Source organism: Haliaeetus leucocephalus, unplaced genomic scaffold (assembly GCF_000737465.1).
Source record: "Haliaeetus leucocephalus isolate CR32 unplaced genomic scaffold, Haliaeetus_leucocephalus-4.0 Scaffold362, whole genome shotgun sequence".
In the NCBI taxonomy this organism is placed as follows: Eukaryota; Metazoa; Chordata; class Aves; order Accipitriformes; family Accipitridae; genus Haliaeetus; species Haliaeetus leucocephalus.
The window spans coordinates 3,343,131-3,366,705 of record NW_010972798.1 but is presented as its reverse complement, the minus strand read 5'-3'; the positions used below and the strand labels follow the sequence as shown (position 1 = coordinate 3,366,705).

Genomic DNA, 23,575 nt, shown 5'->3' with positions numbered 1-23,575 from the left:
GGAACAGGAGGCAGTAAACTAATTCAATTACATGCCTGATCTGTGAAGTTTATTGATCTTCAGAAGTGGGGCTAACTTGCACAGTCTTAACTGTGAAAGTTAAGATGATGCTGAAAATGTCTACTGTTTATCTTCTTCCCTTTTTGCTGCTGTTGGTTTTAATTAATTCACAGTGTTATGGGTTGCTAAACTGGAGTCCACACCTTTTTATATTATTGGGCATAGTTAAATTCGGAAATACGCATTTCAAGTTTTATCACTAATTCTGTATTCTCTTCATTCCTCATGTAAAAAAAGACAATGTTTTAAAACTGTTTGATCTTGACATAATTTAACCTTGTATTATATTTTAAGCTTTAAGATTCTTACCCAACCTCTGACTGAAACCAGAACATTCTTTAAGTGAGAAACAATTTAAAAATTGGCTTCAGGAGAGCTTGCTCTGCTATCTCACTCTCAGAACCCACCTTCCATAATTAAGATAAAAATTACAGGTACAACAAGTAGTACTCTTACGTTTCTCTTCGACATAATACCAAGATCAATGCTTATTGGACAGAATTTACCATGTTACCCAACATATTGCTGCTGTTGAAAATGTAAGTTCACATTTTCTCAAATGGAATATTTTGCATCATCAAGGTAAGTATGAAGTGTTATGAGTATATAAGCAGGCAAAAATATTGTTAACATTTGGAAAACTTCATTTTTTCTTCACTAGTCCTTTTTTTTTTTCCATAGAAGACCACTGCAGTCAAGATGTCTGCTGTGACACGTTATAACCATTGGATTTCTTAGTGCTGACAATAGGGGTTTTTTCCCTATTTGAAGTAGCAGCATTATGGTCCATCTTTACAGATTTTATAAGGATGTTGATTCCAGTTTAATGAGCATCAGAGAGCATCTGGCAATTATACCCCAGAGGGAGACTAACTGACAAATTAGCAGACCCACTGCAGCAAGGCCGGCAAAATCCGGTCTTTAAAAACAGCTCTCAAATACCCTCTCACATACATGAAAAAGTTTACAAAGAAGCAGCTCCTACTTTATTTTTAATAACGTTAGTAAGACGGTAAGGCCCATCCTAGAACAAAACCCCTGCCTGGTTCTGGTTCTTTTCTAAATCAGATTTTTCCCAGTTGCACAGCTCCTCATGCGGATACATAGATGTCCAGCAGGAAAGTCAGGATCACAAGTAATGTTAAAATATATTCACATGAAGTCTCAAGTTCATAAACTATATCTGATAATACTCCAAGGCTTTAATATCTTGGCTACAGTGAAGAAGCAAAGAGCAAAATAACCCACAAGTAAACTGAAGAGTGGCCTCACAGACCAACTGCTTCAGACCCATCTACTCAGTGGTCTGTCCAGGGCAACAGAATTACAGCCAAGAGCTGCCCAACAAAGAGCCAGAGCAGTTCAGTAGTGAGGTGGTTGCTGTATTGCTCCATTCTGATGCTTTCTACACTATAAAAAGACCATTTCAAACACAAAGTCAGAAATTAAGACCAAATTTAAGAAGAAAGCAAAAAGGAAATATATTATCTGAATCGTGCTGTCACAAGCAAGCTTCCAGTGTAATCAAATGGACCTGTAATTCACAGAACCACATTACGAACAATGTTCTGAGATTAAAGTGTAATTTATCTGCCGTTATTACAATATGGGTATGTAATCATGTATAAACATGCAAATCTTTTCAGGTATGTCTGAAATAGTGCAATACTTTCAAATAAGTTGGAATAGGAATTATCTGCAGAGTGTCAATGTAGAAGCTTAGCAAATGTTGATTTTATTATGGAAGGGAGTAAGAATGGGCCACTACACTTTCCAGGAGAAAAAGCTTGTAGAGAATGCCAGGAACGGACTGGGCAAGGAAACTGTCGCAGGAGGGTGTTGACATGTCAGCCAGCAAGATGGCATGGGAATTCACCTGGTCACAGGCAGTTATACAATCAAGAGAAAAAACCATTGCATGGATGATGTAAAAATGACACAAGTTTTTGTCCGGGGTTAACTGATGCAGTTATATGAGGGCAACTGAGAAGCATCTAAAACTAAAAATTGACCTAGTGCACTGCGTAAGTACAGTTCAAAGACAAGGTGCTCAACAAATAAAAAATGAGAATAAAACTAAACAGACCTTTTCATCTAGCAGCAGTAAAACTAGAGGGCAGAAAACGATGTTAAATCGCTTAAGCTTGTTGCATCAACAAACCATATCAGAAAGTTACAAAATATGTGTCTCATGGTAACCATTCCTATGCAACACATCACAAAATAATAAAGCACTTGCCTCAAAGTCAAGTTGAACCCACATAATGACTCACCCTGGGAAACTTGGGCACTGGCGGTGTGCAAAGGAGGAAACGATTATGTGAGGAATGCAAAGCCACCAGAAAGTAAAACAATATATAGGCACTACAGTGGAAAAGCCAGAAACCACAGAGGGCTTGGAGCACTGGTTGAAGTAGTAAAGCAGGTAAAAAGCCATCTTAACTAAATAGAAGCATCACCCCAGAAGATGAAGGGCATTCCATTATTTTAGTGATTGTCAAGCACAGTCAGCAGTTCACTGTGTTCATCTGGCGGTAAGTGCAGCCTAAAATGTAAATGTAAACTGAGGACAAAAGCAAGTTAAATGTACAGAAGTCTGGACAGCACAATAAGACAATTTTAGAAACAATTAAATTATGACCGATTTGTGATTTCACTTTCCTCTTGGCCGCCTGAGCATTTGTGGAGCTACACGGATAGGGAAGCCGATGAGTTTGAAAAATACTAACACACTTCTAAGCAACTTCAGACAAAGGATTCAGATGTTCAAATAAACAACACATTTTTAGTAAGATAAGATTAAAGTTGTGTTTTAAAGAAAAAAGCACCAATTTCTAATGCTGAATAAATACAGATTATTATAAAATTGTTCTTACTACTAATTTTAGATTTAAACTGCACAGTAAAAGGCATTAGGAGAACTTTACGGTACCTCTACTCTTAGCGTGGGATGCTTACTCATATTCGGTCCCACTTACTCAAATTCTCTTCATACCTTCATATGCACGTGTAAGATTAAAAAAAAAAAACAAACTTGTCCTAGATAGTGTAAAGATTTTAAAGTACATTTGATTGGGCTCCCATAGACCTAGGGAGAAGGGAGATTTCGCTAGTGCCTGCAGTTTGTTCCTAACCACATTAGAAACTTGTGTTGTCTAAGAAGTTTTTAAATGTTATTACTGCAAACATAAGCTTTGAAAAAAAATGCTAAAACATTAGCGTGCATCAGACTAGACTTGAGAAATTTCACAAGACGCTCATTTCCACTTGTGCAGATGTCCAAATACAAAGCTTTAAGATGGAAATTTGTTATTTACTGTAAACAAATCAAGAAGTAACAATTTCTTCCTGTTTCAATGAAAGGTGGTTCTTATAAAAATAGATGTTAATTCCTGATATCAAGTTGGGCAATTCAATTCAAATTTCCAGAATTATTCTATTAATAGAGTTTAATTCTATCTCTTAGTAGATTCAAATATTTGTTCTATAATACCTCTGTAAATACATAAATTCCCAACATCTCAGCTGTCTTACTCCTTCCAATAATACCGTGCCTGAAAATGATTCAGGGAGTTTAAAACCAACCCAAATAACCAACCCAAAAAACAAACCAAAGCAAAACCAAAACCCTAACACCTGAGATGAACAAGAGCTAAGGCACTTCCCTTCCACTAGTACAAAATCCAATGCTTATTTATGAGGGGTCTAGGGCACAGTGTGAAGCATATTTTGGCAGCATTCACAATTGCAGTGCAACTGGTACTCTGAAGAAACAAAACATTTTGCATTTACAGTCTCCTCGCTCTTCTTTAACCTTCAAGCTGCTTAAAAAAAAAAAAAAGATGATTTTTAATCTGCATATTGCATGGCATCAAAATAGCACATTTCCAAAGCTGAGAAAACATATGCTGTCAAAGAACAAAATGATCTCTTTGATTCTAATACCTGTGATAGTAGCATGATAATAACTACGTGTGACAACTTCTCCCTACTCTCAAAATAATTATGGCTCTCTAGAATTCAACATCTGCGTTACCAGATGTTACTGTCAACCACATAAGCAAAAGCACTGCAGAAACCTGGCCAGCCTCCAGAGTTTCTGTCTCAATACCTCAGCAGATGCAGGTGGTTTTCAGTAGTCCAATATTTGGAGCACCAAGCCATGCAAATCCACTTATGTAAACAAGGAAACGGCATCAGCAAATAATGCATCATACCCAAACAGGTTCAACGTAGTCTGAGACTGACGTTTCCGCCAACCTATTGAGAACTCAGATCAGTTTTAGCCTGTCTGACACAAAAAACAGTAATGTCACGGCACGTTTCTGAAACCCCATTTCCATTAAGTTGTTTTAACTTCAACATTCCCTTTCATACATAGACATAGTATGTGCCAGCTGGATAACACACGAGCTATTAAAAAACATGCACGCGCAGCAGAATTTTAAAATGTTATATCAAAACCGTCAATCATTCACTTGTAAAACATAACTTGTAACTTAGCACCAAACTCCCTGCCTGAACAGGATGATTTACATACAGTGCAGCTTTTATGGAAGAATTTTTCTTCTATCTATGTACTTCTAAACTGCTGCAATCTGAAATCAAATTATCTTCAACAGGGAAGCAATCCAAACTCTAGCTGAACTTTCTAAGTGAGAAGAAACATATTTAAAATGGAATTAACTGTAACCAAAGGGTAACAATCTTTCAAAAACGTGCCTGAAGCACTTTTGACACGGAACCTTTTTGATGTCGCACTTCTTAACTATTATACCAGCAGGTTTAATACACAGCCCAAAAAAAAAAATAACAAGTGTCTTTCTACTAATGACTCCTTCACCATTTTGTTTCCACAACCAGCCAGAGATGAGCCTGCCCTGTCCTATTTGGCCGCACTTTCCTTTGTTTCTCAGGTCAGCCCGGGACATCCCTTTCCCAGGGACGTACTTGTCCCAGGAGAGACAAGCAGCATTTCGGAGGGCAATTCCAGCTGCTGCAGCATCTCTCCAGTCCCAGCACTGCTCTCCATCTAAGAGGGATACACCTGGTTGAAAGGTCCAGCTCCTCTCTTCCTCCCCATAAGGCACTGTGGATCCCCAGGGGTGCAAAAGCATTTTGGGAACCACTTGACTAACACGCTGATGGGCACGTAGAAGGAGGTTGCTACAAATACAGAAGGGCTTTTCCTAACGGTTGCCCCAAACCATTTTATACAATCAGCAAACAAGGTCTAATGTGCTTATGCCATTTATTAATAAATTAAGGAGGTGCGTGTGGGAGGCTTAACTTCGATGTGAAATACTAACAAGAAAAGAATCCATCTCCTAGATCTTAGCAGAGCTGTGCAGCTGGAGAGGTAAAGCAGAGCAGGATTCGTAGCCAAAGAGTGCATCCAGTATTTGGTACCTAGACATGAATCTCTAATGGGTAGTGACTGTGTATCAGCCTAAGTGTTCAGATACATAATTAAGTCAGAAATCATTAGGGCCTTTATGACAGCAGGACTCTAGCTCTACGACGCTAAAAGCCAAGGTTTCCACTATAAAACTTCTTTTTCATGCATGTAAAAATTAGCTGTCAGAATTATTTTTAGGTTCAAATATGTCTTATACGCTTTTCACTTTCAAGCAAATTAAACTGAAGTGCCCAATCATTTTTAAATGCCAAGAGCAGTAAGTGTTAGGGGGGTTCACAGTCTCTGATACAATTCTGAATATTCAGCCTTTAACTTGAACTTCAACAATTAAGGTCTCATTAGCAGCAGTAGCTTCACCCTCTCTCCAATTCCGTGCTTACAATTTTCTCATTTTATACAATTACGGCTAAGTGTGCATTGGAAATTTAAGTAGCATAAGCTACACATGCAGGCATTAATTTTAGGAAAACAAAGGCAGTGTTACTACTGTTTATTGGCATTTTACTGGCTCAGAATAGTGGAATTTGAGTTCAAGACTCCAAAACATGGGACACTGTCTATACAGCTACTAAAAGCACTCACCAACCCAAAGAGTTTCCAGCCTACATACCTGATAAATCAGATTTATAAAATCCATACTCTCATGGTCTTAAGTTATCTTGGTCCTTCTATGAACAGAAGTATTTCTTTCAAAAGTTTTCAACAAACAAGTGCATATCAATGTTATAAAGCAACCTAATTTGATCTTCCTGGGACCCATCTTAAAATTATGTATAGTCATGGCTAATTTTTTTTTTTTTTAGTAAAAAAATATCCCAGCGTGTTACTCCATATTGTTCAGCTGTGCCGAGACATGCTAGACATCTCACCTAACAAAAAGAATATATTAAAATGATCACTCTGTTAACCATAAATAATTAAGATTTAAATAAAAGACTCTGAAATCAGGTACATGATTGTAAATGCAGAACAACTCTGGGAAATTCAGGAAAATAAGTGCATACTAGGAAACCTGAAATTGGAATCAAGAACAAATGTTTAAATCTATTTTGAAAGAGGACTAAGTTAAATTCATGCTACTTCGTTATATATTTAGACCATCTCCAAGGTAGCTGCAAACCAGGGTGGGGCTACCTTTCAGTGGCAACACCAAGGGAAAATATTTCAGGAGAATTCAAGAATAATATCATCTGCCTTAGTTCATCATGTGGCTTTCTACTCCTCTCAGAACCACAGCTCCATTTTAATGATCTTCAGTATATTGCTTAAAATGATACTTAAAATTCATTTTAATTCATAATTCATTTTTATTATGTTTTTAAAGTTCTTTCTATCTATCTATAACTGGAACCATAGTAATTTAAAAACCAGCTATGGCTGAATCCATATTTAGTCGACTACTCCCTTCCCTTCAAATCTGATGATACAAGATGATGAGAAAAATTCTACACAATATTCAGGGAAAAGGAATTTAAACTAGAATATTGTATTATTTCTTTAAAGAAGGATCTAAACAGCATGAACTCAGACTCTTCTGATTCCCAGTGCATAGTAATGCTCACGTAGTAATTCATGCCTGTCTTTTGTTTAGTTGTTTTTTTTTTTTTTAAAGGACAAATCAAATCAACATAATTAATCTGATGAAATCAAAACACTATCATAGAATACACATTCTGAAAGGAATGCAAGTAAAATACCATCAAGGAGCCTTTCTTGTCTTCATCCAATCTTCATTTTCCCTAAATAATTAAGCCTCCTCTGAAAATTCAAACTTTCAACTATATAGAGAGCGCTATTTTGTGAAGCTGTACTTTAACATTTCCATGTATTCAAGGCTGGTAAAATATAGTATTTCCAGGCGGTCTGAAATTCTTCTGGTAAGCAGGGAAAAGTAACTGCAAACTTTATTACATTGCCTTCAAGATCAAATAAGGACTTCTCCACGGAGCTTTCCACCATTACATACACTCAGAGCCATATAATTACCTGTAAGCAAGTACTCATTTTAATTTTCCATATCTAGTAGAATATGGTCTCTCTCAAAGTTAGTGCTCAAATAATACTGTAAGTAAAAATCATTTGATTTTACTATGCATTCTCAAATATTCCCAGGGCAGTTTAAATGTGGTCTCAAAAATATGCTAACAGAGATCGATTATCTCCCTCTCGGCTATAACAATAATGAACAAATCTTGAATACATTCTAATGCTTCCATGATTTGAAACATCGGTGGGGGCAAAGAAAAATAAGACCTTTTCTGGCAAACTTTAATAGCATTTGCAATTGAAAGAGAAGCTAATACGTTGTCTGCAATACAAAAAAGCATAAAGATGCATCTTCTAGCTGGAGGTAAATCTAGAAAAGAACACTAATTTTCCATTACTATCGAGTCATCTATTTAAAGCATTACAAATAGACAGTACTATGATACGCTTTTGTTATTTCTGGAATAGCTGCCCTGTCATTCTTGCTAAGGTCACGCTTTTTCTTTGAAGTTATCTTTTTACTGTTTTTATGAGGCACAATTTACATGCTGTATCATAGTCTGGCATAAGAAACTAGGAAACTATTTAGCGTACGACTACAGTAAGCCTTATGACAATTATTACCATCTTTCTCTGTATAAAATTACTTTCCCCTCATTCCAGAAAAAGTAACAACTTTTCCCTTGGGGTAATGTGTCTCAAATTACTGGTGGAATATCACCATTCTCATCCCAAAGTCACTCTTCATGAGTGACACAACAGCACATAACAAATACTTAAGACTCACCTTTAGATAAGTCTGTTTTCTCTCTCTGCTGAACTAAGAGTCCCATAATATAACGCAGCCAGCAAGCAGTGTTTAACACACAATAAATAAAAGGCGTTAAAATGTCTTCATGTACCAAAAGATCCAGTATATAACCTAATCTTAAAGTTAATTCTTTTTCGGTAGACTGGATTATTCAGTACCGCATTTCAAACGCAAACTTCCTGAATTCTTCAGAGGATAAAATAACTTCTGAGTAAGCGTGTAAAGAAATTTATTATTGTATGCTAAAAGGTGCTGCAGAAATGTCAGCCCCTCTTATCTGAGATGAAGCAAACGGGACCAGATCTCAAAGAGTCAGCTGTTTTGGAGAAACCAAACATAGGTGAAAGAAGACAGCTCACGCGAAGTCCCTCAGAAGTCAGAAGACTCCGGTGGCATCGCGCCTTTTGCCGGGAGGAGCGTGCCCAGCTCCGCCGGGATGTCCTGGAAGGACCCAGGGATCTCCCCGAGGTGGCTGGGGAAGGGTAACCGAGGAAAGGCGGCCAAGCGGCAAGACGTTTAGATTCGGTATGTATACTCCCGCAATCCTGCTAGAAAAATGTTGACACCTCCCCAAAATAATCTGGGAAATGGCCGGTTTTTGAAGATGCCAGGGAGGCAGCGTGCCCAGACGGGACAGGGAGGAACCTGCCGCAAAGCGACCTCGGAGCTCTGCTCCACAGCTCCGAACCCCAGCCGCGGCCCGTACGCACCGACCAGGCCCCTTACGCTCCGAATTTAGCCCGTACCTTTCTCCGCACCTCCCTAGGCCACCGGGACGGCTCTTCACGCCTTTGCAAGTCACCACCGTAATCCCCCTCCCACCCGTGTCCCACCTGCGCCTGGGACGGGGAGGAGAAAAGCGGCAGCGGCCCGGCTCCCTCCCTGCCAGCCGCCAGCAGGCCTCCTTCCCCGGAGGGGAGCACCGGGGCCGGCCCGAGTTTGAAGCCTGGGCCTCAGAGGACAGCCCCGCTCCCCAGGGCACCACAGGGCTTCGCCGGTGGGCCCCCATAGCCTCCTTCGCCAGGCAGGAACGCCCCTGAAGAGTTTCCCCACTTACCTGAGGCCCTGATTTGGTACAGGATAATTTGATCTTTAATGTCAGTCTTAATTACGTTAACTAAGGGGAAGGAAACCAATCCTACCGCCAGCATTTAACTCTGGGTATGACTCATCCTGATCCAATTAACTGTTTCCCAAACAGCGAGACCTTTTTAACTTCAAGACGCACTAAGTCAGGAGAAAACGAGAGACACAGAAAAGAGACCTAAACCTCTGCGAGCCTTGCTCTTCCTCGGGGAGCTGCTGGTCGTTGCTGCCGCTGCAATCTCTACACAATTTCTGCAGCGGCAATGCTGGCAAAACTGTAAAAATAGAGTTAGATTAATCCAGCCAGGATGTGACGAAAGCATGTAAAACCAATTTCCAAATCTGTAAGACTAAAGTCGGATTTAATTTATTTAGCTTTGTATTTCTAAAATAATACCAAATATTCTTGTTTTAACAGAGCCTGTTTAAAAAAAAAAAAAGTTTTGCTAGCGGAGAGCTGCAAATCCCAGATAAAGCCCGACCGCCTCGCAGTGCTATAAACAGCTCCGCGCGCCTTCCAGCAGCCCCGCGACAGCACCCGGCTCCGCCTCGCCTCCTGTGACCGCCACAGCCCAAATCCTTCGTTCTAGTTCGCTTTCTTAATCAAGAGAGAATATTAATATCAAACCCTCTCAGGCATCCTAGCTACAACAGCTCAATAATAAAGGAAAAGAAGCGATAACTCCAAAAATATTGGAGTTGAATGCTAGCATCCTCTGTCAGATGAAGTTATCATTGCCTTTTTTTAGAAGCCAATTGATGAAGAACTGCAAAATCCCATCTCATCTGACCATAGCTGACAAGAGGCAGAGGCCGACAGCGCAGGCTTGAGCCTTTGAAGTGTATTTTAAGAACCGCTTTCTCCTCTGTCAGAAAGCCACGCAAATGCAGTGGGACAGTTAGCAGAATTGGGCCACACTACCATTCAGGACGATAGACTAGAGTGCAATCTTTTCTATCTGCTTTTTTTCTTACTTTACCTGTTAGTTTACTTGACCCATAGTGTAACGAGACTGGGTATATGCTGCATTCACGCAGTCGTTCATTTAAAAGAGTTTTTACAAGTGCTGCAGAACACATGTAGAAATCACTTCTTGTGTTCCCCTGGCTCTCGTCTCCTGCTCTGGGTACTCGGAGGTACAGACACCAAAACGTGCAGGCTATACGCCAACCCTCAGTTCGTAGATGCCAAGTGTAATTTTAAAACGTGGTCGAAAATTCAGAGTTAACTTTCTTGGTTTTTTTTTAAAAAAATCCTATTTCAAAAAAAAATCCTACTCCTCTGAGGAATTCAAAAAAGGGGATCCATATTCTGAGTTTGTACCTGAAAGCAGGAAAATTTTTCATATTGTCCTTACACTATGATTAGGAAAAAGAAAGAACAGCGCTACCTGCTGAGGAGCTCATTCTGCATCCAAAGTACTATTAGTTTTCAAACTTGCACTCCAAGATCTTTTCTGTACAAGTAACAAATTTGACTGATCTTGGTATGCTTCAATAAAATCTTTGAAAAGACTGATGAAACACAGAGATTGGAAAAAACATTAGAAAGAAACCACTAAATCATCTCACCTCGCCTTTTCTATACCACAGACATATATTTTGCCTTCTGTTGAAAACTGTTAACACAGTTTGGCTAAAGACCATCCAACATAACAAAGTAATAACGAAATTTGTTCCATTCATCACCTTATCTGTGCTGTATACTTCTATTTTTAATTTGATCTTCCAGCCACTGGTTCTTGTTGTATTTTTTTCCCCACACCAGACAAAGCAGCCCAGGTATCTGTTTTCACGTGGAAATATTTCTGCACTGTGATCGACTAACTTAATCTTTTATTTTATACAATACTTATTTCAACACGAATAAGCCCCCCGACCCATATTTATTTCTCATCAAATGCTAGACAAGTAACTTTATTAGGAGTTGAGGACCATCCTCCAGTGCAGAACTCTGTGCTTAATAACTCTCTGGGCATATATAACACAGTCATCGTAGTATTTTGAGTTCTTACAGTTTCAAAGGAACTGTGAATACAAGAAGTACTTCTGGCCCTGAGCACCAGAATATATGACAGCTTTGAGAAGTGTAGTGTAAATGAGAGAACTTCAGCTACTAAGCAAAATTAGATCCATGTACTCACATATGCACAAACCCCCATATATAAATGAATAGACAGCTATATAAATATATGTATTTCTGTCTATAGGAAACAGTCTTTACAAAACTTATTTCAATTAAGAAAAAATGTTTTCCGTAAGAAGAAAAGGAATACCTGTATTAACTTCCAAAACGGAGTCATATCTGTCTTTTTAGCACATAGGCTGAATAATTTAGAAACAAAATCCCCCACAGGGTCTGTGCTAGGATTCTGAGGAACTATGCAGATTTAACTCTTTTCTGTCACAAGGTTTAATTTTCTTAAATAGTTTCTAGAAATATTAGCAGAGAAAAACAAGCATGATAATAGAAAAGAAAACCATTTGTATTTTTTAAGTCACTATTTGCACTGCTAGCAACACAGCGGCAGGTCCATTTGCCTTGCACTAAACATATCATGAATAATTCAGTTTCTTGCTTTGTTCCCTAAGTAGTTGACAGGGAACAGAGACTTTATTCACGACCGTATGGCCTTTTTTCTAAGCTTGTCTATTTATTTAATAATGCACATCACAGGGCCCATCACCTAGGTTGGCATTTATTAAAAATAAAAGCATTCAATAACTATTACTAACCAATGGCCGTGAAACAAACAACTTCCCAGAGCCACCACCTTTTGCTCACAAATAGCACTCAGCCAGCTATTTAAATAATTGAATGGTCTCAATCTGCACTGCATCAGCCTTGGCTCCGTAGCCTTCGACAGGAAACAGATTCCAGAACCGCTGGGAACGTGTTCCTGCGTCGGCCACAATCATAACTGTAAATATGTGAGCTCTCTGCTAAATCACAGTTGCCCTGTTGGAACAAAGAAAACAATTTCCATCAAAGGCGTACTGACATTTTCATGACTCTTTATCCATTTTGAACTATCAATCTGTCTTCCCACTGTCCCCCCGCTTCACGTTTTGGAGAAGTCCTGGGCTTCTCCAGTCTACAGGCTCCAGTTCGCCACTTGAGCAGAAGCAAAATGCATTATTGCCTAGAGCATAACACAAGTATTGGATAGTTGAGTCAAGGCAGCATACTTCAAAACTTTGGTCGTTTGGTCAGTTCTGTATTATTTAGGAAGATTACTGCACCAGTCTTCAGCCACACCCTAACTTTCAAAGGAAAGACATCCCAAATTATTTCCTTTCTCTAGATCCAGATCTCAGCAAAAATACTACAATTCATACAAACTGTGCTCTGAAGAGCTTTCTGAAATTTGCTGGAGAGAAGTCAATCTTTGACGGGATCCTAACCCCCACAGTAATAGTGACCTTTTCGCTTAAGCCTCACACAACCCACTTAATTAGCCCACTGGCTAATGAAGTTTGAACACCTATTAAAAAAAGATAAAATGAACAAATCCCTCAAATGTTATCTGCTCACTTCAGTTAATGTTATCTTCTCCATTCTGTTAAGTAACCAACTTTCACAAAAGATAAACAAAGACATTAAGTTGGTCGAGGACCAGACTCTGCTTTGGCAGGAAACGTCAACACACACACAAAATTCCCCAACTAGGAATAAAAACATCCTGGCATTTCCAAGACACAAGATTTCCAAACAATTTTACTTCTGAGCCATTTGAACACTTCGATTTGATAGTGACATTTCAGTTCGCTTTTCCACTTTTATATTTTACTTAAAGAAAAAAAATAACAGATAGAGAAAATTCCATCTAGCTGGAATATTTCAACCTTTTCATCCCTGAAAAAATACTCATAAAATCAGTTGAGTGTAAGTCAGTATTTTAACTTGGACAGGAACTAATTCATTCGTCAATCCATATGCATGTAAATTTGTGTCAATTACATGTGTCCAAGGGAAACATCAGCTTATACGAAGGATGAGACTTCTTGCATGTTTAAAGACTACCCGTTACTGAGACTGAGAAAAATCAGACATACACACAGACCTCCTGCATTATTTAACTTCTTGTCCATAAACAGTACTCTAGAAATTCAAGACAAGCCAACCAACTTGTTTAATTTTTGAAGAGTCTAACACTGTGCAAGTTCCAATATTACTGGGAAAAGCCCCAGCTTCTCAATACATTTCCTATTTGTTTCAGTGTGGCAGCTACTACACTTCAGAAACTCATCAGCTTTCACAGAGGATTGAACTGAGAATAGAAGCCCCTTAATGCAAGACTACTGTAGAAGACTCCTATTAAAATTGATTATTATTCAGACAATATCAATTTCATTATCCCTGATCGATTCCTAGTAATGCTCCTTAGTAGCCTTCAGTTACGAACGCTGTATGAACAGTAACTTAATACTGCACAACAAATTGCAGTCCTGCTGCTCCCAGTAAATTTGGTAACAGTCTGACTTATTAGCCGGCTTCTAGTAAATAGCTGTCATAGGTGCTGACTGTAGGGAACTGGATGTCAAAGCACCACCAAAGAGGGCTGAGAAAACTCTTCCCCCTCGAGGCTTTGTTAATTTGATTTATGTGTACAGGCAGGAAACTAATTGCTAATTGTTGCAGAGCATACCATGGAATTACAGCACTCTAACGCCGTATCTCAAGAGTACCAATAGACTTCAGTTTTACACTCTGCTGATGAGAGATGCATCCTAAACAGGAATTTGCGAGTGTTCGGTGCTTAAGAAATTTTACAAGAGAACTCTTTGCAATGCCCTGTGCCACCATCTCCTCAGAGAAAACAGCCACCCTCTGAGCACGCTGTATCGCTGATAAGTTGAGAGCCAATACAGTTAACTCAGCAGGAGCAAACTCTTGCAGTTGTTCAGGTAATTAGTAGATAGTCGGCGTATCTAGTGCCACTAATTAAATTGTTAAGGGGTTTTGTTCTCGAAGGTTGGTTTTTCAGTATCTTCATAGGTACGTGTCTAGGACCACTAGCCAAAATTGCTGATTCTCCTTGTGTTGAGTTGCGAGGACTGGACAGCGAAAGACAACTTTGTCCAATTTCTGTATCCTCTGGTATTTCCGCATTGGAAGCAATCGGCCTAAAATGAAAACTGGTTGTCATGTCAGCAGGCCGTGTGCTTTTTTCCCTCAGATTCTTTCTGTTAGAAGAAATATGGTTTGGTTACATCTATAAAACTGATAGATGGCAACGTAAATAAGTCTGTTGCCTCTAAATACTGCCTTTCAGGCAGCATTAATGTCAGAATCGCTCAGAAATGTCTAGTTAAGTATTTCTCTTTTTCAGGTAAAGTCAAGTACAGGGCCTACCACTCACCAAAAGTTTTTTAAGAGGTATGGATTTTAAAAATCCATACTTGTTTCACCATCTGTTCCAGTCTGTCATGCTGAAACAGAAACAATCCCCTGAAAATTTAAGCTTTCCGAACAGCCCCAGGCAAAGGGGCGAGCGAGATGTCCTGGGGTAGCCCAGTGAACGGGAAGATTCAAGGTATCATCAGTCCCTCCCTGATCCCTCCGTTACCCCAAGCAGGCGGGAGCAAGGTATGCCAGACCTTTAAAATGCAAATTACTCTCTCATCTATGCTGGCACAGCTCATTTCACCATCTATTAAGAAAAGTAGTACTTGTCACCATTCAGAATTGCTGTTCTAATTGGGACGAAATTGCCCCACACTTTTCAGCAGTCATGGTAAAGAGGTAGATAGGTAATGGTCATGGAAATCGGTTCTCTCTCTAAACCCGAACCACAGTTCTGCTACGACAAGTTTGAGGCAATTACTGCAGGGTAATCTTCAATTTTAAATGAGTAGGATTACACAATCCAAAAATAAGTGATCAGAGCAAAATTCATTTATACTCTGGAGCCTGTCAGAAACTAGTGTTACTTTTTCTTAGAAAATGTGATGCCCTGTACCAACACGGAGATGTCACATAGGGAAGCACTGCAATGGGAGAAGATCAGGTGCCAGGTCCTGTTCCACCTACTGCAGAACAGGACAGTGACCCTCAGTCCCCTAGGTCCTGTGTGACCTCCCGGCAGTACTGAGCTGTCCCCCATCTTCCCCTCTCAAATTGCCACCCTGAGCCTAGGAATGTTGCACTGAAACAGACACTGTACCACAAAAACTGGCAGATTTAAGGAAGGAGGGGGGGAGATCATCTTCAAAAAAATCCCAATTAGCTTATCTATACATTTTTCTTTTCCACAAAATACACCTCCTAGAATGATACGTTTATAAGAAAATACTCAAAAGCCTCCTTCTCAGTTTTCACACTGATGACATATGATGTCCACCCAGGACATCACATAAACCACACAAATCCTTCTGCTTCTCTTCTTTTGAGAGAAGGTCTCAGAGGTTTGGAAATCTCTCTTTTACTTTCTTACATCTCAAAGACAAACTAAAATACATTTTTTGTCTTTAAAGAGTTTCTTAACTGGTAAGTTGGCCTAACTGTGATTTTTCTATTTTTCCCTAGCACAGAACTGTATGTTGGTTTTGACAAAGGAGCAGTAAGACAGAAGCCATTCTTGTGGGCTGTGACAGATAAGGAAATTTATCAAGGGACTCTACTTATTATGCTGATGTGGCATAATAGAGTTTATTGGATCTAATTCATTATCACAGCAGTGTATTGCTTAGAAAAATTATTTTAAGGCAGCGCTGTGTACTTTGTTTACAAAGGACACAGTTTTAATACAAAAATCGGACTTTACTGTAAATGATTTCCCAAATCAAACATCTAAAAATCTATTTTTATGGTAACCATTAAAAAAATAATCAACCAAGAGAAAAATTTGTTCTCGGTGAACCACACAGTGGACTTGAAACATGAAACACGTCCCCTTCAGTGTTAAGGAAACCAAAAGCTAAGCTGTTTTTCAAAAAGGAAGAGGAATTTTATAAGCATATGCTGTAACTGACCCTAACAGTAACAAACTTACACCTCCTTGTCAAGCATTGTATCAATATAATGCCTCCTTCTTTCAGCTACAGAAAAACAAATGAAAGACCTATATTTGGCAACTTATTAAAAAATAAAAGGGGGGGGGCAAATTGAATGAAACCAAAGAAAACTATAAACCAGACAAGCCTTCCTATTAACACCTCTGAAGTACAGATATCACCTTCTTCTTTGCTTAAAAAAGAAAAAAAAAAAAAATCGTATTTGACATAAGTGGGTATCTGGAGCCTAAATTTATCAAGTCACCGTTCCACAGACACCGCTCAGGTCACACAGGGCATCTTTCTTCCACAAAAGACACCTCCTCATGTTCTCAGAGCCATTCTTCCCTGGGGAGCTACCAGGAGGATAAGTGGGAACTTTCACTGGTTTGCCATTACTCTTATCTCCTTTCAAAAGGGGCTTTGTACTTATAAATACACATTCAAAATTATCATGTGAATAAAGAGAATCCCAAGTGATTACACAGAGTGTGGGAATGAAATACATCTAGAGAGCTCGCTTAGCTCCGGGTTACCCAGGAACATGCCAACATCCATTTCTGACGATGCAGCAGGAAGGACTTCATGCTCAGTCTAAATACATGTAATACTTGCATATACTTTAATACTTTTATGGCAATACAATAGATATCTGAGACTGATATACAGGAAGGAAGAGGATGACTTCCCACTGAGATTTGCTTTTTGCAATGCATTTTTCAACTGCTGGCATGACAAAAAAACCCAGAATTTTCTTGTGTACAGGGGACACAAAGACAACCGCTCCGATCACAAGTGAGCAGTGGTCAAGGCCAGCAGACTGCTACCATCAGCCATGTAGATGTCAGTACGTAGGTATTAATTAACAGTAGCTGTTAACAGCAGTAGGGACAAAATGGGTCTTTCCTAAGCGAAGCAGTCACCAGAGCCCTCCTTTCTCTCCTCATACCCTTCCTTTAGAAGGAGAGGCTCTGCTCCTGCCATAATTTCTCATTCCTGGGACAGCAAAGGCAATTTTGCCAAGCAGCAGCCTGTAAATTTAATTCAGTCCAAATCTCCAGAACTGAAATTTTCCAAGAAGTTCTAGGCTCTCTTTGCTCGTGAGGTCTGTGTTTCGCAGGCTTTACTCGATAAAAAGGTTTGAAGCTCCAAGGTTTTAGCAGTACTGATTATAACCGATCAGAGACAAGAAACACTTGGGTACAGAAGTATCTCAGTTCACTTTCAGAAAAAACAAGTAAACTCCTTTTCTCACTGCATAGGCACTTTTGTTTCTTTGGCCATGACCGCGTAGGAGAGCTGCTGCTGCCTACTCTCCCAAAGCCCTTTGAAGAATTAAGCTTAAGTTATGGATGGCATCAGGCACCAGTGACAAATCAATTCTTGCTAGAGATGGATTTGGGAGATTCTGCAGGCGATATTGCCAGCTGGAAGAAGGAACAGATATGCCTCCAAAGGACAGTTAGTTACAACTAGATGTATTACGAAGGGATTTTAACCCCCCTTTTTGCCAAGGGGGGGGGGGGGAATTATAGTGAAGAAAACGTTTGAGTCAGAATATACAGGATGAAAAGCAGAGTTGAAATGTAGAAGCTGCTCTATAGACTGGATGAAGAGCAAAGCAAAGACTCTTCCATCTGTGGCCCCCAACCCAGTCTTAATCATGGAAAAATGTATCCAAGAGGACTATGAATCTGATAGTAACTAGGATGTACGACTGTTGAAAGGAATTACACAGTAAAGCAGAATAAGGCTATAAGAAGTTTTAAAATAATGTTTGAGAGAATTAACTAATCTGACAAAAAAGGTATAGCTAGAGTTATCACTGACGTCAACACAATTCTCCATTTTTCTTTACCCTTATTATTCAATGTGAATCTTTGTTTATCGGCTTGATTTACAAGAGTCAACGCCAAACTTACAACTTCCTAAAAACATTATCATAACCCCACAATTTCCAAACAAATTAGGATTGTTTCATTTTTATCTGGTTTTGGAGCAACAAAATTAAAATAATTTCATATAAAATAAAAATACCACCCTTTTGTATTTCCCCTGTTGAAATGCTCGGCACTGTTAAACATGTAACACAAAATATTTTCTTTAAGAAAAAAATGCCAAACTGGATAGCAGTAGTTATTATAATCCTAGGGGTCTTTGACGAGACTATTTCTGCTACTTTCTATGCTTTCATTGCCTTGTCCCTTTAGATTTTGTTAATAACATTCAACTCAGACCTTAACTGAAAACACTCACCAAAGTTCAGTTTGCACAAAACTCAAATGTTTACCCTTCTAAAATATAAAAGCTTAGCAACATATATGACGACCAAAATCTTGGCAGCCAGTGACAGTAACCTTGAAGTCAGTGACAACGCTCCCTCTAACTCCAGACCAGGGCATCTCAGATTTTTTCCCTTGTCTTCTTCCTGAAGGTAGGGCAAGAAAAAAATCACCCAGGAGGCAGAGGGGACGCTACACAGCACAAACAGCACACTCATCTTTAATTTGGGGAAGGAGGAGAAAAAAAAACCCATAAAAAACCCAAAACAAAACAAATAATCAATCCACTCATTATAAACACAAATCTGCTGCAAATAATTCAATTATGTGGTAATGACCATTGGATAGCTAATCTGCATCTGGTAGATGTACAGCAACAGGATAAAGATACACTTCTTTAGCAACCCCCTTTTTACACACAGCAAGAAGGAAAAAACAGCTGAATTTTCAAAAGCACTTCAGTGGTATTAGAAATCTGAATCCCGTTTTAAAAAGTATCTTTAAAAAGTCAGTTTTCATTGAAAATTGGGCTCGTTTACTTTTGAGAATTCAACAGTGTGCTTAGCAAAATCGTTGGGCATTTCTGTATTTTTGAAAGTCTGCCTCTTATGACCTTAAGCATTTATTATAAACTTTAGAGACTTCCACATCTAAACGCATTCATCACTTTTGAAAACAGGACTTTTCCTATTCTAACGATTATATTTCGCAGCTGCAGACACATTCCTCAGGGAGCAAGACCACGGACTCAAAGCACCGATGACTACTCTCCAGCTATGCCCTCTTGACACATTCTCTCTAAAACGGCTCCGAAAACTCAGTCTTGCCATGGAGTCTCAGCCTAGCTGTCCCAGGAGATAGCCTACTTTCAGCCTACAAATTTTACCAGGTTTTTCCACCTGTGTTGCCCTAGTAAGTTCTGCTGGTTACAAATATAATTTTAAACAGCGCCCAAGGTATTCTGTATCTCAACTTCTATTTGATCTCTTTTGGATGTGGGATTGATCCCCTTTTCCTATTCACCCTGAAGGCTTGTGGGAGCTAAGTTACACCAAACATGAACCAAAACCTTTTAATATATCTTCCAAAAGAAAACCGAAAAGAAGTCATATTCATGGCACAAAAAGATATACTACTACTAGATTCCTATCAGCTCACTGATGTTTGCAGAATTATGTCTGGTTTTACCAGTTCTGACTCTGCTGGTACTATGGAACAGGTTGCTTCTCTGAGCAAAGTTAGTTTTCACACTCCGAAAATGCTAGATTTACTGACTAAATACTATTAACAATATTTATCCTAATTTTTGTCAGCATGTAAAATGCGTTGTGCAGGGTAAGGAGAAGTCTTCATTTTTTTGTGGTGACTCCCTTCTCCCTTTTCAGGCACCTTGGACAACTTAAGTCCTCTTGAAACCTCTGAAATATCAGGAGTAAAATGATTTCTATTTTTTATCATCAACACTGTAAGCGCTTCCCTGCGGTGGTGAGGGGACATGTTCAAAAAGGCTTACAGAGATAATCTTTACTTAGGCTGTATCATTAATTAGGCAACTTGACCAAGGCCACTAATTACAATTGTGCTAAACTGCACTGAATTTCTGTAGCATTGACATTTCACGGGAAGCAAGGTGCAAAGTTGAAGGAATGCAAGCCAGCACAATTACTTTTCTTACCTAATCGTTTCTAGTATGTCTGCTGGGAAAAATACTTAACACAGACCTGGCTGATGCAGACAGCCAGTATGGGATTGACAGAAGAGCGACACACAAGCTCTCACCAAGAGCCTCCAATGGAGAAGCTGGACAGGAACACCTGCATCCCCCATTTCAGCAACTCGAGCAGACAAACTGCTGTTATCCTACATGATTTTCCATTCCTAACACAGATTGGTAGAGAGGCTTCATTCAACTCGCACAGAATCCGGTCCAAATCCCAACAAAATCAACACAAGTTCCCTGGTGCACTTCTGCAACCTCTTCAGAAGCCCAGAGGGTCCCAATCCTCAAAGCTTCATCTGACCAGAGCAGATTTCATCCCAATAGGAAGCTCCCACTCCAGACCTCCAAGCACGCTAAGGTGATGTCTGCCTGGGCAATATGATTGGCACTGCTCTGTCTTTTATACATTTTTTCTTTTTCTCCTAAGTCCTTTATCAGGACTGTTAGCAAAATCCCTTACCATTACTGAGTCTGATCGAAGCAGTAAGCTAAGAAAATTAAATTAATGTCATTCTCAGTAACATTTAGAAATTGCAAGCTAAGCAGCTGCCACTTATTCCTAGTAACTCAAAGTACATTATATTGAAAGAAGTCTTACAATAACATATATTGATTTTGTCAGGTTTGGGCCTTTTCTTTCCCAAGCAACATATGTTGTGTGCTCTATATTTGTGGGGCTACATATACGCAGGTTTCATTGCAGTAACTCTGACTCTTGCCAAACAGATGTTGAGGGAAAGCGACTTAACACAACATGGGATAAAGACTGTCTCAGATCAAAATGTTGGGTGAAGAAAAACCTTTTGGATAATGTGGTATACTAAAAGCATTGGTTATATATTTGTATACAGAATTGATAGGTAGCTGAATTAATGCTTGATCACATTTGTTGAAAACATGCTATTACGTAGAAAAAAAATTATCAAATGCTAAGAATTATGTTAGTTAAAGGATAGCGACTACATAAGTTAAGTTCCGGAGTATTTATAGAATTCATTTTACCTACAGTCCAGATTCTCACTAATAACCTAACAGCTAGCTGATATAGTTTGAAAAGTGAAGAGTTTGAAAACGAAGGGTTTTAAACACCCTTTGAAATAATAAAATGGCAAGCAATTCCCAGTCCCCAAACACAAAGTATTGGACTATTGTCCTGAGACTGACAGACTTATCTGCAATTTGATGTGATTTGTGTAATATCCAATCAGTAGGGCTTAGCTTATTACAATATTTTGTTCATGACTAAGCCTAATGACAGAATTCTGTTCAATTTACTCTCTGAGAAGACGTTTATTTTTTACCATTCAGAATCAACATTTTTCATCACCTATACCCTTTCCCATTACGAAAATAATTAGATTTGTATAAAGTAGAGACAGTTCATCACCTGAAAACTGACATGAAATCCTTCACATCTATTTTTTTTTCCCTTGACTTTAGTAACAGTGTTGGCTCAAAACATGGTACTAACTGCTTCAGGATTTTAGACTTGAGTTAGCAAATGTCATAAAAGACAAATTATGTTAGAAGACTTCAGTGGTTACTTTCAACGTATTTCTGATCTACGCAAGAACAACTCTTTGGATGTCCATGCCAACAGTCCTTTCTAACCTCAGGTATGTTAAGTTCTGCTGCTTCTGAACTGGTACCGATCAAAAAATCTGCAATGCGCTTCCTTTATCATGAAAAAGGAACTTGCAGTTCCAGAAGCCAGAAATAAGCTCATCTCCCCCCTCGTACAGAAATAACTTTCAAAAGTTGGCAGGAAAACCTAGTTTCTTCCACACTCACTGCTACAGAAGAGTGATTATACTCTGATACGAACGTGTTATATAAACTCTCAAAGCAGTGAAAAGATTCCACATGGGAAAAAAAAATTAAAATCAAACCCAGTCAGCAGATCTTCTACAACATTTTATATTCATAAAACAGGTACTACAGAAAAAAAAAAATCATTTCAGAGGTCAATTTTTCCATCACAAACCCATGCAGACTAAAGGTTTACTTCACTGTATAGACTGAAAAATAAAAGTCAGGATTCACTTATTTGCCAGAGACATTGGGATTTCTTAAAGCACCAAATATTACAAAACACCATCTAAAATCCTGCTTTTCAACAATGTTATCTGACAATCAACTGGATCTAGGACAGTTGGTCTATCGTCTGTTTTTCTATTCACTTTGAATTATCTATATTTTTCAATTCAAATACATTAAAGCTAATATTAATATATTTAGCGATAGAACATCATTAAAGCAAAAACTATAAGGACTAACACAAATCCACATTGTTAAAAATTACTCTAGTTTTGTATATGTTTATGAAAGCTTCCCAAGCATCATGAGAGAACTGAACACGAAGAAAAAGTCAAGGCTTGTAAATAAGATTCCACGTAAAAGAAATCACAAAAAGTCTTAACATTGGCTCCTAGCATTTAGACAAAAAAATGTCAAGGTACATACCTGTAAATCTGTTGAATATTTTCAGCTTTGATTTCCTTGAGAATTTCATGGTAGATATGAGGGTTATTTGGTTCTTGAGATGTTGGGGAAGAAGGGCATTTCTTGCGTGCATAATAACCTATCACAATTCCAAAAATAAATAAAATCAAAGCAGTGCAAAATACTTTCAGTATCTGAAAAAAACTGCAGCGGTTGCTCTTTGGTGCCTGTCTTGTATAGTGTGAGACATAGTCAGGGTCTTCCTGAAGGCGCTGGAATCTTCCCTTTGGAGAAGATGAAGGCTGGATGGGCTCGAGATCAAGGTCAGGGCTCTGGGAGTTTCCCAGGTGATGCTGGATCGCACCATCCAGTCGGAAATGGTCAAAGCCAGGCTCCTCCAGCTCTTTTTCCATGTCCCATTCCAGTTCCAGCGCTGTGGCTTGAAGCTCATCGTTATCAAGGTACGGAGAGTGCCCCTGAGCTCTCTGGTCTGCATTCACTTTGTGATAGGCCATCTTCTTATCTATTAAAACAAAATTAAAAAAAAACCCTAAGCGTTTGTTTCCTTATGTATACATAAACAATTTAATTATTCTTCGTAAACCTAGGAGAACTAAACATATACAATAAAAAGCAAAAAAGGGGTTCTCAGTATTTCACCCTCCCCGTTTCCATCGTCCTGTCTTCTTTGGTAGAAGATCAGCAGTCCCATGAACACTGTCAGAGGGGAAAGAAGCTATTTAAGGGAATATAATATAGTGTAAGTATATGAA

The 23,575-nt window shown here is 38.9% G+C and overlaps 1 protein-coding gene across 1 annotated transcript in view; it reads right to left on the bottom strand.

The window, feature by feature from the left end:
• NAALADL2 (N-acetylated alpha-linked acidic dipeptidase-like 2) overlaps positions 1-23,317 on the bottom strand; it is a 285,980-nt gene extending 262,663 nt beyond the window's left edge. Inside the window, exon 1 of the mRNA XM_010572907.1 lies at positions 22,824-23,317. Within this exon, the coding sequence (XP_010571209.1) occupies positions 22,824-23,317 (494 nt within the window). The remainder of the gene's footprint in view (positions 1-22,823) is intronic.
• Between the last annotated feature and the right edge of the window lie 258 nt (positions 23,318-23,575).